Source organism: Falco naumanni, chromosome 4, assembly GCF_017639655.2.
Source record: "Falco naumanni isolate bFalNau1 chromosome 4, bFalNau1.pat, whole genome shotgun sequence".
NCBI classification, from domain to species: domain Eukaryota; kingdom Metazoa; phylum Chordata; class Aves; order Falconiformes; family Falconidae; genus Falco; species Falco naumanni.
In genome coordinates, this window is record NC_054057.1 from 3,803,953 (window position 1) to 3,820,869 (window position 16,917).

The following is a 16,917-nucleotide window of genomic DNA, read 5'->3' on the forward strand; positions in this document are numbered from 1 at the left end:
AGGGTTGCTGAGACAGCTAGGTAGGAAGCCTTCTGAAGAATTCCCGTTGTGGGGAGAATAGAAACATGAGAGGGTCAGCTGAGAAGTAGGTAAATGACAGTAAGAAGGTTCTTGGAAAAAATGAGTGTAAAAACTTTGACACCTATACTATGGTATATCATCATGCCTTTCCTGCTTCCTGATTCTGGTATATTTCTTAAAGGAACAGAAATTATTTTTTTTCTTATGTTCTGTATCCTGTTTTCTTGTAGAAAATAAAAAAAAAAACAACCAACCAACTTGTGGATATCTGTAATGTATTGCATTTAATACATTGCGTTTAATTTATTTCTTTGATATAATTTCATTTCAAAGGAGGGAATGGTTTGGAGGAAGGATGAAAAGCATCCTTTAAAGAAAAGTCACCTTCTAGTTTCAAAGTCCCTGAAGGTTGTTTTTCATGTCCATGTGATCCAAGTGAAGTGCCAGAGATAGATGAGTTGTACATATCCTTGAATCTGTGTCCAAATAATTTTGTTAAATCACTGTCTGTATTTTGACTTGATAATGATTTCTGAGAATCTGCACAAGAACAGAGAAAAGCGAGCATAACATTAGTAATTGTGGAAAGGGAATCCCATATTTTTTGGAAAAGAGTGGAAAGCCACAACTATAAAATTCTTAATAAAATTTAGTAAGTATTTTTGTTTGTTCCTCCTAAGACTTTAAACTTGTACAAGAATCTTTCAAGGAATCAAAATTCTGGTTCACACCAGCATCTTTGGTGTAACTGAGAGAACCTGAATGCAAACAGTTAACTCTTCAGTGTGCTTATTCTTCGGTATGTCATTTAAAAGAAAGAAAAAGAAAAAAGAAGGGAACTAAACGCTGCTAAAATACTTAGTCCCTTCTCCCTGACTGAAAGAGTCTGTGAAACGTTTTCCCCAGGCCTTGTTACACAACACAGTTGCCTGAAAGAACCTGGCCTACAAATCTTGATTACTGATTTTCCTACGCACTTAATCTTACGCAGGCGTACTTTGAAAGACTTAACATTTCTGCTGAGTCGGTAGAGTTTGAGTCATCAAAGCTGCATAAACTCATACCTAATCAGACCAATGCCTTTAAGTAATCCCCTAGAAAACTAATTCTGAGAGATGATAAATCTCATTTCGATTCTGTGTCCTCCAGGTGAATTTGTTTAATTTCATATCCAGAAGGTGCAACCAAAAGATGACCTTAATGAATGCCTGTTGATACTGTCAGGTGAAAATTACTCTTGTTAGCTTAAAAGCTGTATGTTCCTCTGTAGTAGATGTTTTAAACAGACTTACATACCTTTATTGTTTTAAACAGAAACAAAATGTCTCCCTTCCTTTGATGTAATATTTTTATTGCTTTGTTTTCCAGTAATGTGAGTAGGAAGAAAGCAGCGTGGCATTCAGTTTAGTGGAATCTTACCAGGAATCTAGGATTGTGTAGGGTCTTGACTTTAAATATTTTTATGGTACACTTTGTCATGGGAGTAGTTCAAGAATGACAGGATTTATTTTTTTTCATTTTCATGTTTCTCATGAGTTGTCAGTCTTAGACCTCAAGCCTACAAGCAGACATGAAGATTAAATTGAAGTCTTCAATCTTGTCTTGAAGAATAGTCAATACATGTTTTATTTCCACTCTGAAGATTCGAGAAAGGGCTCTTGTGATTTTTTTTTTTGTTGTTAGTGCTTGATTTTAGAAGCATGTTAACAAGAACAGTCGGTAACACAAAATCCTGTCTGTGTTTCTACTTTTGAGTCAAAATAACGTCAAATTCATTTCCAGCTGTCATTACTAAGGGTATGTGCATCGATCACTGGCTAAATTCTTCATACATTGAAAAATATGCTGGAGAAGGGTGATATTAGCTGAAAGTGATGGTTACATACACTGTGAGTTGAGGATGAGGGACTGCATCTATACAGGCTTTCTTGGGTTTGGGAATTTTGCTCGTTTTGTAGGAGGGAGAAAGATGTCAAGGATTTTCTTGTTGGCCAAGAATGTCACCACTTAAGTACATGTAGAGTATTTGATAATCAGCATTAAGTGCCTTGTGACAAGCTTGAGATCATTTAGCATGCAGACATGAAAAAAGGTGCCTTTTAAAATAAAAATTTGGAGAAGAAACTTTTGTCTTCACTTCAACCTTTTAAAACTTTTAGTGTTATTTTTTCTACCTGTGTAGTCTTTGGCACAAGAGTGTCTCTAGAACCGATTGACTGCTATGGTTAACATCCCTCCCTCTCAAACTGCGAACAGAGCAAACTTGAATGTTTGTTTTAAAGTAGCTTTACCAGCTTATGTTGTTTTAACTCTGTTTTTTTTATTTAAGTGTTTTGGCAGACAGAATCCTGTCTTGTAGTAGCAGCCTGCACAGATGAATCCATTATTTTAGTCTGTGTTTCATATTAGCTGTTCATTTACTGAATAAAGCACTCCCTGACAGAGTTCTCTCCTATATTTTTCTGTTTCTCACTTGGCTACTTTTCCAAAGTGTAAAATAGAATGTTTCTCTTTTTTTTGATGATTTTTAAAAATAAAAAACCAAACCCCTCCTCACTGTGGATTTTGTGATGATCATTTGAATGTGTAAATGCTTCTCATTTTGTCTCCTGTAACAGCAAATGGATTGAAGGTGATCTGGAGCTGGGGTGGGGGCGGGGAATGTACTTGAACTTGGTTTTAGAAGATTCTCTGTTTCCTTCTTTTTGGAGAAGATAAATGGACAAGAAAAAAATCTAAATGCTTTCAGTTTGGTGACAAATGGGATTCTCCTGCAGCTGAGATGGCAGGAGAGGAAAATGAGCAGAGGACTCCTCTTTCTTGCTTAGCACTCCTCCCACCCCCCAGTCCTTGTGGGCAGGGAAGGGTGAGGAAAGAAATGAGGAGAACAAATTCTTTGTTACTGGTGTAATTCATGATATCTGGCATGGTCAGTCGTGTCTTTCTTAAATGCATCATTGCTAGACTTGCTTCTGTCAAGAATGACCAAAACAATTTGCTGTTCTATCTAAATGCTAATACATTATTCCTCGTATGTTCTTCTTTGGAAGGTAGCCTTATTTTCTAGTCCCTGCACAGCATTAGTAAATCCAACATTGTCTTTCTAATCTGAAAAGCAGATACGCAGCTGCCGCTTGCTGTTGCTGGTTCAGCCTGCTGTAAGATTCAGCAGAGACACAAAACCGTCACATCCATCCCTGGCAGGGGAAAGAATCCAGATCTAATCTTCATCTTTCCTCGAGGCCCACCGTTGCATTGAGGGGATATTTGCTAGAGTATAGTTACACTATACTGTAAGAGTTTTATCAATAGATGTTGGCTTATAGCTGTGCCAGGAAAAAGCGCAAGTGGGTTTTTTTTAGATTGCAAACCAAGACCAGAGGACTTAAAAATAGAAAGTTTTTTGTTATAGAACTGAGGTAGGTGTTTAGCATATTTCATGCATCAGTTACGTTTTTACTCTTTAAGGTGCCTTCCAACCCAAACCGCTCTATGATTTTGTGATAGGATTCTGTGATTATCATGCAAAAACATAGTTTGAAGTACATCAGGTACCTAGAAAATGGGAACCAACAAAATAAAATCACCAACACTGCTTAACTGAAGAAATCTCCCGTAAACCTTTTCTTTGGGGAGAATTTCCCTCCCTCCTGCTGTGTGAAAGGGAAACACATTTCTCCTGAGGGTATCTGTGTGGGGTACAGTGTACTGTGCCCTCTGAAATAGATGGAGTTTTGTGCACTAGAGCGTTGCTGTAGGGAAAGGAGAGTAGATTGTGTCTGGATGCTGTACTTTCATGTAGAAGCATTCTCCTGTGCCTTGGTGTGTTTGTCTGCTGCGTGTTCATCGCAGGGGAAACCGCTGTTGAGGGGAAGCAGGGAAAACAGTTCATTTTTGGGTATTTTCTGTAAGAACTCTCTTTTTTTGTGTGTACATGTGCACTGAACTTCAGAGGAATTGGGCTTGGGTTTTCACTCTTGGAACCACAGATCTAACACTGTGCAGGTAGAAGAGATCTGGCTGATTTTACTAGTTGTGTATTTGGTATGACTATTCTAATTTTTGCATAGTTTACTGCAGAAACAGGTGTTTTATTTTAATTAGTATAGTGCTTTGCATAGTGTTAAAGCAAATAGTAAAGTAGCTGTGTAGCTGTGAATGCTTTTATATCATTTGTGACTGCCTTTCTGGAGAATTTCTTTAGAATTATGAAATGTATTAAAGTAAGAATTGTATACCCTTCTGTCAGCTGCCTATGGCTGTGACTGAGAACAGAGCAAAAATCTGGCTTAAGAAAACAGTGACAGCAGTTTCTTCCTGTTATTATCCAACTCTGAGGATGAACTTTTCTTTTTCATAGTATGTTTAATTTGTACATATTTTTTTCCTTCTTCTTGAAGTCTTTAAAAGAACAGGAATTGAAATAGTGATAGAAAATTGAGTGCCATAAAGTGGCAAAGATGGTGACTCCATTAGAGTGGATCAGGCTATTTACAAATGGCAGCTTAGTCTGCAGAGAGTAAATTCCAATAAAATTATTTGATCTGATACAGGATAGAGAACGACTTCTGTACTATTTTGTGATGAGTAATTTCTTGCTACTGCAGATGAGAATGTTTTGGATGCACAGCTAGTAATGTGAGTGAAGCTCCTAGCTACGTTGTTGTGTCCTTTTACCTTCTATATAGAGATTGTATTCTGATCTTAAGTGATTTTAAGATTTCCTGATGAATTCTCTCTTCATACTTCGCTTTTGCCTGAAAAGTAGGCTGCTATATTAGGTATATGGCAACTCCCTTGGAATGATACGAAAATGCTGACATCTCAGAGTAAGATTTATAGATTAAAGATCATCAGAGGTTCCCTGATGGCACTTTGAAACTAGGCATGGAATTTTTGTAACTTGTTCAGAGAGCTGACTTTTTATTTATTTAGGTTTCTGTAGCGTATGACTAGTGTCTTTTATTGCGTATGTCTCATCTGTAAAGTAGCCAAGTTCCAGGCAGACAGAATTTAACAAAACAATTTTTCTCATATGCAGAGGTGTTGGGGAAATAGATGTGGTTTATCCTTTCGACCTTAACTCTAGGCATCCTGTTGGTGTTGGCTAGGTCATAATGTGTTAAGATCTGTTTGGAAATCGATGAAGCTGACAAGTTTTGTAGTTTTGTGAGAGTAGCATTGCCCTTGGGATGGGTAGAAAAATGTGCTTGCCTAGTTCCAACAGTTTCTATTTCTGTAAGAGAGTCTCTAATATGTGTGGAGAAAGATGAAGTAAATAGTCTTTTTACAGTGTGTTTGTATTGAATGGGAAAACAGAATAGCGTTTTTAAAAATGTGTAAGTGATGGTGAAGTAAATGCTCATGCTTAAAAATTTCTCCTGAAGCAAGGTATTTATTCAGGTAGGAGTTTTTTCTTGTGCTTATTTACAGAAATTAGGTTTTTTAAAAATTAATTAAAAAAAAATTGTTTACAATGATGGCCAAACAGATTGTGTGTGCAGAGAGAAAATGGATAACCCAAGGAAATGATTGGATGACTTATTTTCAAAGATTGGCATAAAGAGAAGTCAGTTCAAAATTTTACCTTTTTTTTTCAGGACCTATGTAACAGGAAAATAGCAGCAAAAATCCAGTATTCAGCTGTTTTGACAAGGAGATATAGAAAAATGGATTGTTACTACAAAGTAACAAAGAACAAGAAGCACAGGCATGCTCCATAAAACTCAGTGTGACTATTCAAAAATGAAAACAAGCTCATTTTAACTTCTTGCTTCACACACCACCCCACCACCCCCTCCACCCCCCCAATTAACATCAAAAAGTAAAAAAAAAAATAATGTTTTACAGACGTGTGAATTCTGTCAAACTAACATTTTTATTTGAAGTTTTACAATTTAATTTTATTGTTCATGCTGATGGCATCCTTCCTTCCTCCCATGCAGCAAGAATCCATTTTGGATGTGCCAGAACAATCTTCAGGTTATCTTCTGAATCAGAGCTTGTTTTGAGGGATCTGGGATTATTCTTTTTTCCTAGCAGCAGATTGCTCAAGACCTGAGGAGCAAGCAAAGACATACTATGACTACAGTCACTGTGCTGTTCATTCCTTGCCATGTATACCAAGATCATGTGTTGATTTAACTCACATCTTTGGAATGGGGGCAGGTGTTAACTTCCTGATGTGTAGGTCCAATGTGTAGAGCCCAATCCAAGAAAATGACCTTTTGTTTGATACTTGCATTTACTCTCGTATGATTCACATAACTCTACTGGGACTTGTAACATCTACAGGCATAGTCCTCAGAGTCGTTGAAACCCAAAAAGCTTTGCAATACGTGGTCTGACAGCAGAGCCACAGTGGTGTTCTTCCTTTGGCAATGGGAAATCTGAGGAGTTGTGTGCAGTAGACATTAAAAAAAAAAAAAAAAGCTGGATTTTTTTCACTGTTTGAAAAATTCATATATTTGAAAATAATGTTATACTTAGCTACAAAATCACACTAAGCAAGTAGAATGAAGATTTGTCATGTCATCATAACTTCCATTTTATGGAAAATAAAATGTTTCCATTTTATGGAAAATACAAAAAGTCTCATTTTAGCTGAATGTTCTATAATTATTTTCTCTTCAGAATTTGGTAAGAGGTCAGCTATAGGATTTGTGGCCCATTTTTAAATATGTGCCAATATAATAAATAGTACACAGCATGACTTCACCAGATCAAACTGTTTGCTTTAATTAGGAGGCAACCTCTGGTAACTCCTGGTGGTATGGAGAGGAGAAATTGCATGTTCTTTAATGTACTTTGTGTTGATTTGGGTCATCTTAAAAGTTGTCAGTAATGAGAAAAGGTGATCCTCCCTGTGCCGCTAATTGTATTTTCATATATAAATTATGGTAAAGACTGAAGAGCTGCAATTTTCTTATCTGTATCTCTGCATTTTATAGTAATGTGTAATTAATAGTTGAAATTTAAGTGCAATGCTTAGGGCTACTGATTTGATTGTTGATACTGTGATTTGGAGCAGTAAGGGAGGAACAACTGTGTGGTCGCTTTAGCTGATTGTTCTGTCTGTCTTGGCATCCTTAAATACTGGCCCATCCTGGAAATAGGTACCCCAGAAATAAGGTTTGTTCTGATGTCTAGTTCTGTTTGATTCATGTTTAATGTGTATCTTTCTAATGAGACCTCTTCTAAACTGTGGCCCTGGGACCAGTAAAGCATTTTAGCACTTAATCTAGAAAGAGCTTTTAACAGTACAGACAGAAATAAAATACAGCTGCTAAGCTTAAAACTCTGATTTCAGACAGAAGAAATGGAAGGTTTACTTGTATAACTTTGTAATTATGAAAACAGTGGACAGGGAATACTTGCTCAATTACCAAGATGTGCCAGATTATATAGTATTTATGTTTAATTCTGTCTGGTGGTAGGACTAACATTTAAAAAACTTCCTTCATTGACTTTCTTTTTTTTAAAATATTATCACAGATAAATTGACATAGAAGATGCTGAGTATTTTTGTTACTAGAGTAAGGCTGTGCATGGAAGCAGAGAAGAAATAGCAGTTCATTTATATTAGTAGAATGATGAGATGAACAGAAGAAATCTGTAATCTGTTTCTTGTAAGTTGACACCAATTTTCTGCTTCAGAAGGTATCCTGGGATGGCCTGGACCCAAGTCACACTCGGCAGAGCAACTGAAAAATGGTGCCCTCAGCTCCCTATCATCTGCTAGTGCCAACATTACATGGGCAATAGTACCATCTGCAGCCCAGGACGGACAGGCACTACAACCAAATACAGAGGTAAGCGTACTATGTCTCTATAGACCATTTCTGTTGTATCTGAGACTTGACATTGGCTAGATGAAAACCATGTACAGTGGTGGATCCTTTCATCCATTACTTTTTTCTTTATAGTATCCCCTTTGTTTGAAATCAGTTGTGAAAATGCTAAGTTTCGTGCAAAAGTGCACGCTAAAAGCTAGAAAAATACATCGATGATATTGTTGTGTGCTTCTGCTTCTGTGAGGTACTTTGGACAGTGGACTATGGCAAGGGTACAGTCTCTTTTCTAGTCATAAGACTGTCAGTACATATTTCTGTCTTCTGGTGACAGAAAATGCTATTTGTTTTTTATACTGGTTTGAGACAGACAGGAGGCACTAGGACCACAACATTTGCTTGCTACTTCCTCCGTCCATGTCGCTCTTTGCTCTTTGGGTGTCTCTTGAGTGTAGCTGATTATTCTTTGAGTTGAAAAACCATATTGTTTTCTGACCCCTTTTTCTGTTAAGTGATTATGGGCAGAACTTGTCCACATCTTCCTGCGCCAGCCTGTTGATTTGTGCTTTTGTGGCATTTACTTGGTAAAGGGCAGTTCTGAAGCATCGACTCTTTGAGGAGGCTCACAGCTGCGTGTCAGGCATCTCAGGCACTGAAAGTCTCTCACCATGCCAAACTTCTCCAGATTCTACCGTCTTCTTCGGTTACCTGTGCTGCCCATCAGGAAAACACTTCACTCTGAGACCCCACAGATTGTAGGGCACCGAGAGCACGTGAGACTTGGCGAACTGGGAAGAAGTTTATGAGAGCTGAAGAAACCCTTTTCTACTAGTGAATGCTTTTTGGCAACTGGAATGGCTTAAATTTAATCATACCGCCTTTAACAAAATGTGTAATGGCTGGGGATATCAATAAAGCTGTTTGTTTTTCCAGTTCTTTTGTAGTATCATGAATTGAATATAGTTCAAAAAAAACCAAGGTTAAACCAGATATTTTTTTTTTTAATATTATGTGTTATTTAGGTCCTCTTCAGATCTGTCCTTAGAAAGTAATTTTATATTCTGTTTTGAACAGTGTTATTATAAGACACCTAATGTCTATTAATCACAATGTTAAAATTACCAGTAATTTACTTTTTATTAGGAAGTTGTGTAATTTCTTTTGCAGATAAGCCAACTGCAGTTCTTAGTGTGTTTTTAAGATGAGGCTGTCTATGAATATTATTTTGGAAGTTTCTACTTTATTCACTGATACACTGCAGTTTCATTAGTTTTTCTAGATGTTTTTATTCTTGACCACCTGGTAAAGCCAAATAGGATGTGGAAGGATGGGCTTTGAAGCAAAAACATAAAGAGCAGCAGCTGATACAACTCATCTCAGGGTATCATTTTGCAGTCCAGTTTAGCCATTTATGATTTTTTTAAAATGACAGTTATTTTTTTTTAAGTCTGGTCTCCTCCACTGCACTTGCTGAGAGATACAGAGTTGCGCGTGTAGCTTCAGGTACTGCTTTGCCTGTGGAACTTAGGATTTATTGAGAAGGGAGTACCCTTAAAGAGGTGGATATAAACGAGGGAGCACAGCACTGTTTGTAGTACAGAATCCCCAGTGCTTTGTGGGCAGTCTTGCAATCAGCAGTCTGCGTTTGAAGGCCCTGGGGCACTACCCCTTAAAAAAGAAGAAAGATGTGTGTGTGGGGAAAAGAAGAAATAAGATTTTAAAGTTATAAAAAGCTCAGCTGAATATAGCATTTTTGGCAGAAACAGTAAGTGGGAGTTTGTGGATTGGTGGAGCAACAAGAAGCTGCTGGAGTCATGTGTGTAATTTTTGTTATGGTAGTGCGGTTTATTAAGCAGAAATTTGGTTTTGCCCTGAGAAAGTGGCCTGAATCAGGGTTCATTCCTGGAAGCTCTTTCCAGACCTGTGTCTTCCTTTTCACCGAGTCCTTGTGTGCTTCATGTTGTCCCAGACTGATACTGTTGGTTCTCAGTTTGAAGTGCTCTTTTAGACGTAGCTGATCAGTTTTTCAGTTTTGATCATTTTGGGTGAGATACCAGTGCCCCATTGGAAGGCTGAAGCACAAAACGGGAACTGTGGAAGAGGTGAACATTTGCATGTAACATAAGTTGGAGCTTTTGTGTTTTCATATTCACCTTCAGATCAAGCAGGTTGTCATTACCCCGTTAAGAGGCTACACCTCTCATCTGCTGTCGTCAGGCCCTTGTCTGGGAGAGGAGGAGGCAAAGTTTTCCTTGAGTGCTGCAGGTTCTGCCCAGCTGTCAAAGCTGAACGAAGTGTTGAACAGGAAGGTGGAGTTTCTTGCTGTTGTGACTAGAGAAAGGAAGGTGAGAAAACAGATTTCGAAGAAGAGAAAAATCTTTTGAGTAACATGGCATCCTTAGCAGGGTAACCTGGTAAGGTAATCTGGCCCAGGTAGTCACCCACAAGGTGATGTCTGACACCCCCCTAAGTTATCAAAGGTGTTTGACTTAACACACTTTAACAATTCTGTGTGCAGGATTTAAGCATATTTTAAAATATATTCTGGCCTGTTGTGTGTCTAAGGCAGGAGCCTGCATTTGGCACTGAGTAGTCAGTTCATTTTCAAAGGTATAAAACCACTGAGTGTGGTCATTACTTAGTATGTGTAATTATATATAAAAGCAACTGCAAATCATCACACTCCACTTGTTTTGTAGTCCAGATACATTGTTGTTAATAACTGTGATGGCATCAGCAGAGAAAGAGAAAATGCATCTAGACGTCATTGTTTGATACTTTTTTGACATTGAAGACCCTGATTTATTTTATTTATCTGGTAGTTTCTTTTAGATGTAGAAGAAAGGAGAAATTTGCAAGTGTCATTCAGATGAAGCTTATTTTTCTTAATGATTTTATTTTTTAAAAAAAAAAACAAACCAACAACAAACTAGGCACTGGATGATCCTCATTTCTGAAGAGGTTGGTACTGTATTAATGGGGCTCAGCTTTCAAAATATACCTGCTGGAAGAAGTGACTCTTGTTAGAGAAGTTATGAGAAGAGAGGGCTGGTTCCTCTATCAGGGCTATTAGAACAAATTCTGTTTTCTTCTTTGACTGGGCCTAGATTTTTATTTTAAAAAATATGTATTTTTTATGACCTCTATCTCTTAGAAGCTATTCCCCAATGGACTTGGAGAGAGCTTTCTGGCTAATGCTCAGCGTAATATAGTAGATGTACTGACAGAAGAAATTGTGAATTGACCTGTAGTCTGAAATAGAAAGAGCCATTAAATTACTACCCTTAAGGAACAACCGAGTCAGCTGCTTGTATCACAGAATGTTGTTTATAGGGAAAAGATCATTTTAGGCAGGGGGATCAGTAGTGATTTTACAAGGAAAACAAAGATGTTATATTGGGGGTGTGTGTGTGTGTGTGACTGCTGAGGAATCTTTGCCATATATCAGGCTGCCAGTGGCAGCAGTGCCCTGGCAACATGACCAAGTGGCTGAATGTTCCATGATAGTTGTGTTAATTCTCAGCACAGCATGTAGACACTTAGCAGCAGTGCATTTAGCAATTTCATTAACACACCAATGACTTGCTCTCTGCTGTGTTTTTTTTCTGTGTTTACGAAGAAGCCTGGATCTTTATAATTCTCCTTTGGAATAAGAAAGTTCATCTGATGCAGTTTTCTTTGAATATTTAAGCATTCTTGAGTGATTATAGTAAATTCTGGAATTGAGTTTCAATGCTGCAGATACCAAAAATAAAGGGTTTATTTTAGTTTTGTCACACTGTCAGGGTTTCAGAAATGCACAGTTTCTCCCCTGGTGAAATAATATAACAGCAAAAGATTCTTTTCTTTAGAGAATGTGTTGGTGTTTATTTTCTTCTGTTATTTAGGGTGTTTCTAACTTCCAAATGCAGGGTTATCATTTGAGATATTTCTTAAACTAGTTCAGAAAATACAAGATTTCCTGGCAGAGATTATTTTCTTGCCTATTCCTTGCCTATTGTCCTTTCTTGATGTTGTTGTTTCATCTTCCTAGATGAGTTTTCTTTAAGGGTTATCATATAGGATAGTGTGATTCACTGAAAGAAGTAATCTCCATCAGTGAAATGCTGATCAAACACTTTTGTGGGGTTGTGGTTGCATTGTGTTTCTTTTTGTATAAGCCTCCAAGTTTAAGTTAGTTTCCTTTTTTGGATTTTTTTTCCTCTGTCCACCTGAAACATCAGGTTGAAGCACGGGTAAGGCCTGAACTGAACAGAACTATTGTCCATCCTGATGTGAGTTGATATAAAATACTTTTGTGCATCCCCTAGTGAACCCCTTTGGACTATGTTATAATTTCAAGGTACTGTTTAGGGTTTTCCCCTTAAAACAGAACAGGATAAATCTGGTATGGAATATGCCAGAGTACACTCTCCAGGGCTGTGATGTCGTGTCCAGTCTGCAGTAAAGGGGACTCTGCTTCCTTTATTTATGGGTTTATAATTTTGAAAGTCTTTTCAAGAAATGGTGGAATTGATCAGTTTTAAAATACTGAGTCTTATAGTAAGTTCAGTTGTAATAAACTTGGTGCCAAAGTGGAATAAAGGTGTGAATCACTTTCCATGTGTGAGATACCGTTTCAGTTCAACTAATTGTCATTTTGGGTGTCAGAATTCCCCTTCTGAGATGATAAAATGTAACTGCAGGCTAAATGCTCTCCCTGACAGCCAAATAGGAATGGGAAACAGGCTGTTCCTATGTGGGACCTGAGAGGGAAGGAATAATTTTCTTTTGATCTGACAGTTTAGGTAAGAATTATTTCAAAAATTATGCTGTAGCTACATCTGTGATTTAGCTCTTTTAATGTGGGTTTTATGCCTTAAAATGCCATGCCAGCTCATTTCCATCCTGTGAATCTGGTATCTATGTAGTCTCTCTGCTTTCCTGTCCTGAACTTTCCCTTGCTTGTGTGTATGAGAAGCTGTACACATGCTCCATTTGAAGTGTCTTTTTAATAGGATTGAAGTTTTAGCTCTGTAGGATTGGGGCTTTAGCTCTGATTATCTAACTGCTAAACCAGGTCTTAATTGTGATAGTGATTGCGAGGGCAGTCAGGTCCGGGTTATTAAAGATATTTCGATCCCCTAGATGATCTGAACCTTGATGTTTTCAACTGTAAGAAGGAACTGTGCTATTTACAGGAGGTGTTGAATTGTTTAGTTCTTAATTTTAAAACGTTTTGTGGTTTTGTCCAATCTCTTCAGGTGATAGTTGCTTTCAAGCTGAAGTTGTTTTCTATCTGTAGGTTAGTATACATCCTAATATGATGATACTTCATCATTTACAGAGGATGTAATAGATGTTAAAGCTATTACAGAATGTGTTAGAGATGCTAAGAAATAATTTTAAAAGTGCTCCTGCAATGTTAGAATCTAAGGTAGATAGAAGAAATTATTTCTAATTCAATATTACCTTTTCCTTATATATCTGTCAGACTTGCCCAGAACTGTGGATTGTTCCCGAGTGTAAATTGTTCGTGTTGTTCCCTAGTTCCTTTTTGGATTTGACATACATCTTGTGTAATTGACGTTGGGAGATCAGCTAAGCCGTGAACAGACTTGTGCTAGCCACAAGTGCAGTAATGAAAAGAGAACAGATCAGGGTGGGAGAGTAACATTTGCAGTATTACAGAGTCACTTCTCACTGTTTAGTACAGACACTACAGGATTTCTGGATGTTCTCTGCTTTTTGCCTTCTGCATGATTAAGTACTTTTTGGGCTGAAGAGTGCAGTAAATGGCCTGTAATGACTTGGATAGATAAATTAATCTGTAGGCAAGGATGGTACCAGTTAATCCATTCACTAGCAGGCCATCTAAAAAATGAAATCTGCGATAATCAATTGAAGGTATATTTAAGGATAATCAAGGGAAGGTATATTTAAGGATTAAATGTACAATTACACTAAAAGTAGAATTAAGTGACCCTAAGCCTGCTACAGCAGCACTGACAATGACTACGTTAATCTAGCTAATTTTGGTTATTTTTTTTTTCTAGCTTTCTGGAGTAGTTACTGTCAACAAGCAATCACTAGTAAAACTGTTTATGCAAATAATTAATAAAAAATTTAGATCCAGCCAAAGCCATTGCATTTTAAGTCACTCTCACCTACAAAATGCATGTGTTCCAGCTGCTATCTACAGAATGTATTTCAGTAATACTTTACTTCAAATAAAAATATGAAGCTTTTAATACAAAATTTGCATCTAATTTAAATAAATATGAGACTCTGAATCCTGTGGCATTCCAGAATTACTAGTGAAATCCAGTGAAGAATAATTCTTGGAATATAAAGAACTCAAGTTCTCTTGCAGTAAGGCTCAAAAATTGAGTTAAAATGGATCTGTTGCTTACTCTGTTCATTATAAAACCTGTGCCCTCTGCAAAGCAAACTCTGAAGCCAATGTTAATTTTATTTCAGGATTGTGTGCTAATTGATCTGTTGCATGCCAGTTGTTTGCTTTTTGCTGTCAGTTCTGTTTCTTAGTGTGCTTATATATGTGGATTTGGCAATACCGCCCATTAGTAAGCTCACCTATCTCATTAAGACTGTAACTTAGCTAGACTTTAAGTTGGGCTGAACTCTTCTACAATTAGTACTTGTCTCAGATTGGAATTACTTTATCTTGCTTAGCAAAGCATCAGCCAAACTGGCTTCGGCTGTTCCATCTAGTCTTGCTAGAAAAAAAACTAGCGTTTTTTGCTTGTGGTGATAAATTCTAGTGATTCTTTCTTTGAAAAGCCTTGAGTGTGAAAACAGCTGAAAGTGTTTAATTGTAAAACTTTATGTAAAACATTATGGCATAGAGAGACTGGACAGTCATCTTCACAGTCTGAGATGGACCAAGTGGTTCATCAAGCTGAGAAGAAATCGTAAGAGGCTGTTCAAGTAGAGCATGCTACTGGCCTCCAGAAGTTAGCTTTATAAAAGATTACAATCTTCTAGGCTTAATTTGTTTCACATATATATTGAATGTTCTCCTGGTATGATTTATAATGATTTATTTTTATTTTGAAAGACTTGAGCCTGTCTTCTTTTTTTAATTATTATTTTTTATTATTATTTTGAGTGTGTGTGTGTGTGGTAGCAATGAGAATGTGTATAGTGGATGGGACAGGAAATTCCAGGAAGAGTCAAGATGGTTTAATTAAGCATGTTGCCTTGAGGAAAGATTGTTGATACTGCTTGTATTAAGATGTCTTTACCATTTTTCTCCTCTTATAAATATGCTGGCATGTGATACTGCATAGAAGAAATAGTACTGCAAGAACTGGATTTACATATAGAATAGTATTGCAAGACCAGATGATTGTAAGGGTTAAGTTTGTAGTTGTCCATCGTTTTGTACCCTCTTTGTGTATGTGAATGGTACATTATTGACTAACGTGGTAGAATTTTTCTGCCATAAATTTGCTTAGGTAACGTAAAAAGCAACGTAAAGGAGAAAAAAAGAGAGAATTATAGCTGGCTGAACGACTTCATTTCTGTTACTTCCTAACTTTTCAGTTAGTGGGTTTTGCAAGGAGAATCATTACGGAACCACAGAGCACTCTGTTGGAAAGGGACCTCCAGAGGTCTTGCAGCTCAACACTGCTCAAAGCAGAGCTGATCAGGTCAGTTTGCTCAGGGTCGTGTCCAGTCAAGTCTTGAACAACAAGTGGAGGTCCCACAACCTCACTGCATAAACTGTTGCAGTTTCTCTAGGGATTTTATCAAAGGGAGCAAAGGTTCGTTTGAGTGTGATGCCTTCCTTATCAGTGTGCTGTAGTGTCTGGTGGGTGACTAAAATTACCTGCTGGGACCCTTACCGAAAGTGTTTGTCCCTTCTTTCTGGGAGTGTGAGGCAAGTTGCTTGTAGTTCTTCATGTTTCTCCCAAACGACCTCATTCTAGAGAGGATCCCTTATAATACAGGGGGATGTCTAGAGATTATAGCCTTCTGCCATACCTTCCTCCACGTTAGTTTCCCTCACCAGTCTGCAGCTCAGTGCACTCTTTAGCTCCTCAAAAGTTACAAGCGTGTGACTTTCAGACCCCTCACAATCTCTGAAGTTGTGCCTGGCCAGTGATCAGAAGCTGTCCTGCCAGACTGTGTGGTTTCTAAGCTTGTAAATTCTGAGCAACGTATTTTGTGTAGTGTCAGATGCTGTATTTATAGCCACCTTGTTTCTGAAAATTTTGATTCTCAAAACAGAACTGAGTATCTTTCAGGAAATTGTTCTTCACTGATATCTGTATTGAATTAGGAATAGGTTTTGTTAAAATTGTTTATGATGTGATACTGTATTTCGTGTGAGTTTAGGTTAGCATAAAATATACTGTTGTGATTTATGCTAGCCTTCAAGGTTTTTTGCTTTAATTTAGGACAAGTCCGTGGGGCTTTTTTCTGTGTGCATTTTTTTTTTTTTTTGTAGTCTCATGCTGCTGTTCCTTTCTGGTGATACCAGTGATGAAAAATATTTATTCCCAGTTCTCACTGAATTTATGCAATACTGCAAAGTCCTCTTGTGTTTTAGGATTCAGATTAAACAGTGCTATACTTCAGTAGCCCTCATTTCATGAAAGATGCTCGCAAGATGTGTGGACTGGTGCTGGTACTTAATCATTTTTTCCTGTGGAGCCTGTGCTTAGGAATTAACTACTTTTCAGCTGACTTTCAGAACTGACTCCCTTAGGTTTATTAAAATCAAAATTTGCAGGAGGAGTTGTCTTATGAAGAAGCGATGAACATGTAGGGGAAATGTTGTCCAACAGATATTATTTGGTGTGTAACAGGATTAAAATGCTTTAGGTAACCCAAATGAGGATCCCATCCATTAAAATGATGTTGTCACTGATTGATTCATTATTTTTAAACATAATCACTTTCATGGTTTGTTTCTAGTAATTTTTTTCTGAAGGCTCACACAGGCTGTAATGCAACATAAACACAGATGCCCTTTGTTTCATATTACGTGCACATTTCCCTGTTCTTTAAACAACAAAACAACCCTTTTTCTTCTTAAATCTCTTATGTTATGTGGTCCTCATCACTGCTATATTGTGTTTACCCCTAAATAATGGTCACA

At 37.4% G+C, this 16,917-nt stretch overlaps 1 protein-coding gene across 2 annotated transcripts in view; it reads left to right on the forward strand.

Moving 5' to 3' along the window:
• OSBPL10 (oxysterol binding protein like 10) overlaps positions 1-16,917 on the forward strand; it is a 121,504-nt gene that overhangs the window by 69,185 nt on the left and 35,402 nt on the right. The window contains exon 6 of one of the 2 annotated variants that reach the window (XM_040592538.1): positions 7,681-7,832. In XM_040592538.1, the coding sequence (XP_040448472.1) occupies positions 7,681-7,832 (152 nt within the window). Of the gene's footprint in view, positions 1-7,677; positions 7,833-16,917 lie in introns of both variants that reach the window. The other variant, XM_040592537.1, reaches the window with a different exon arrangement.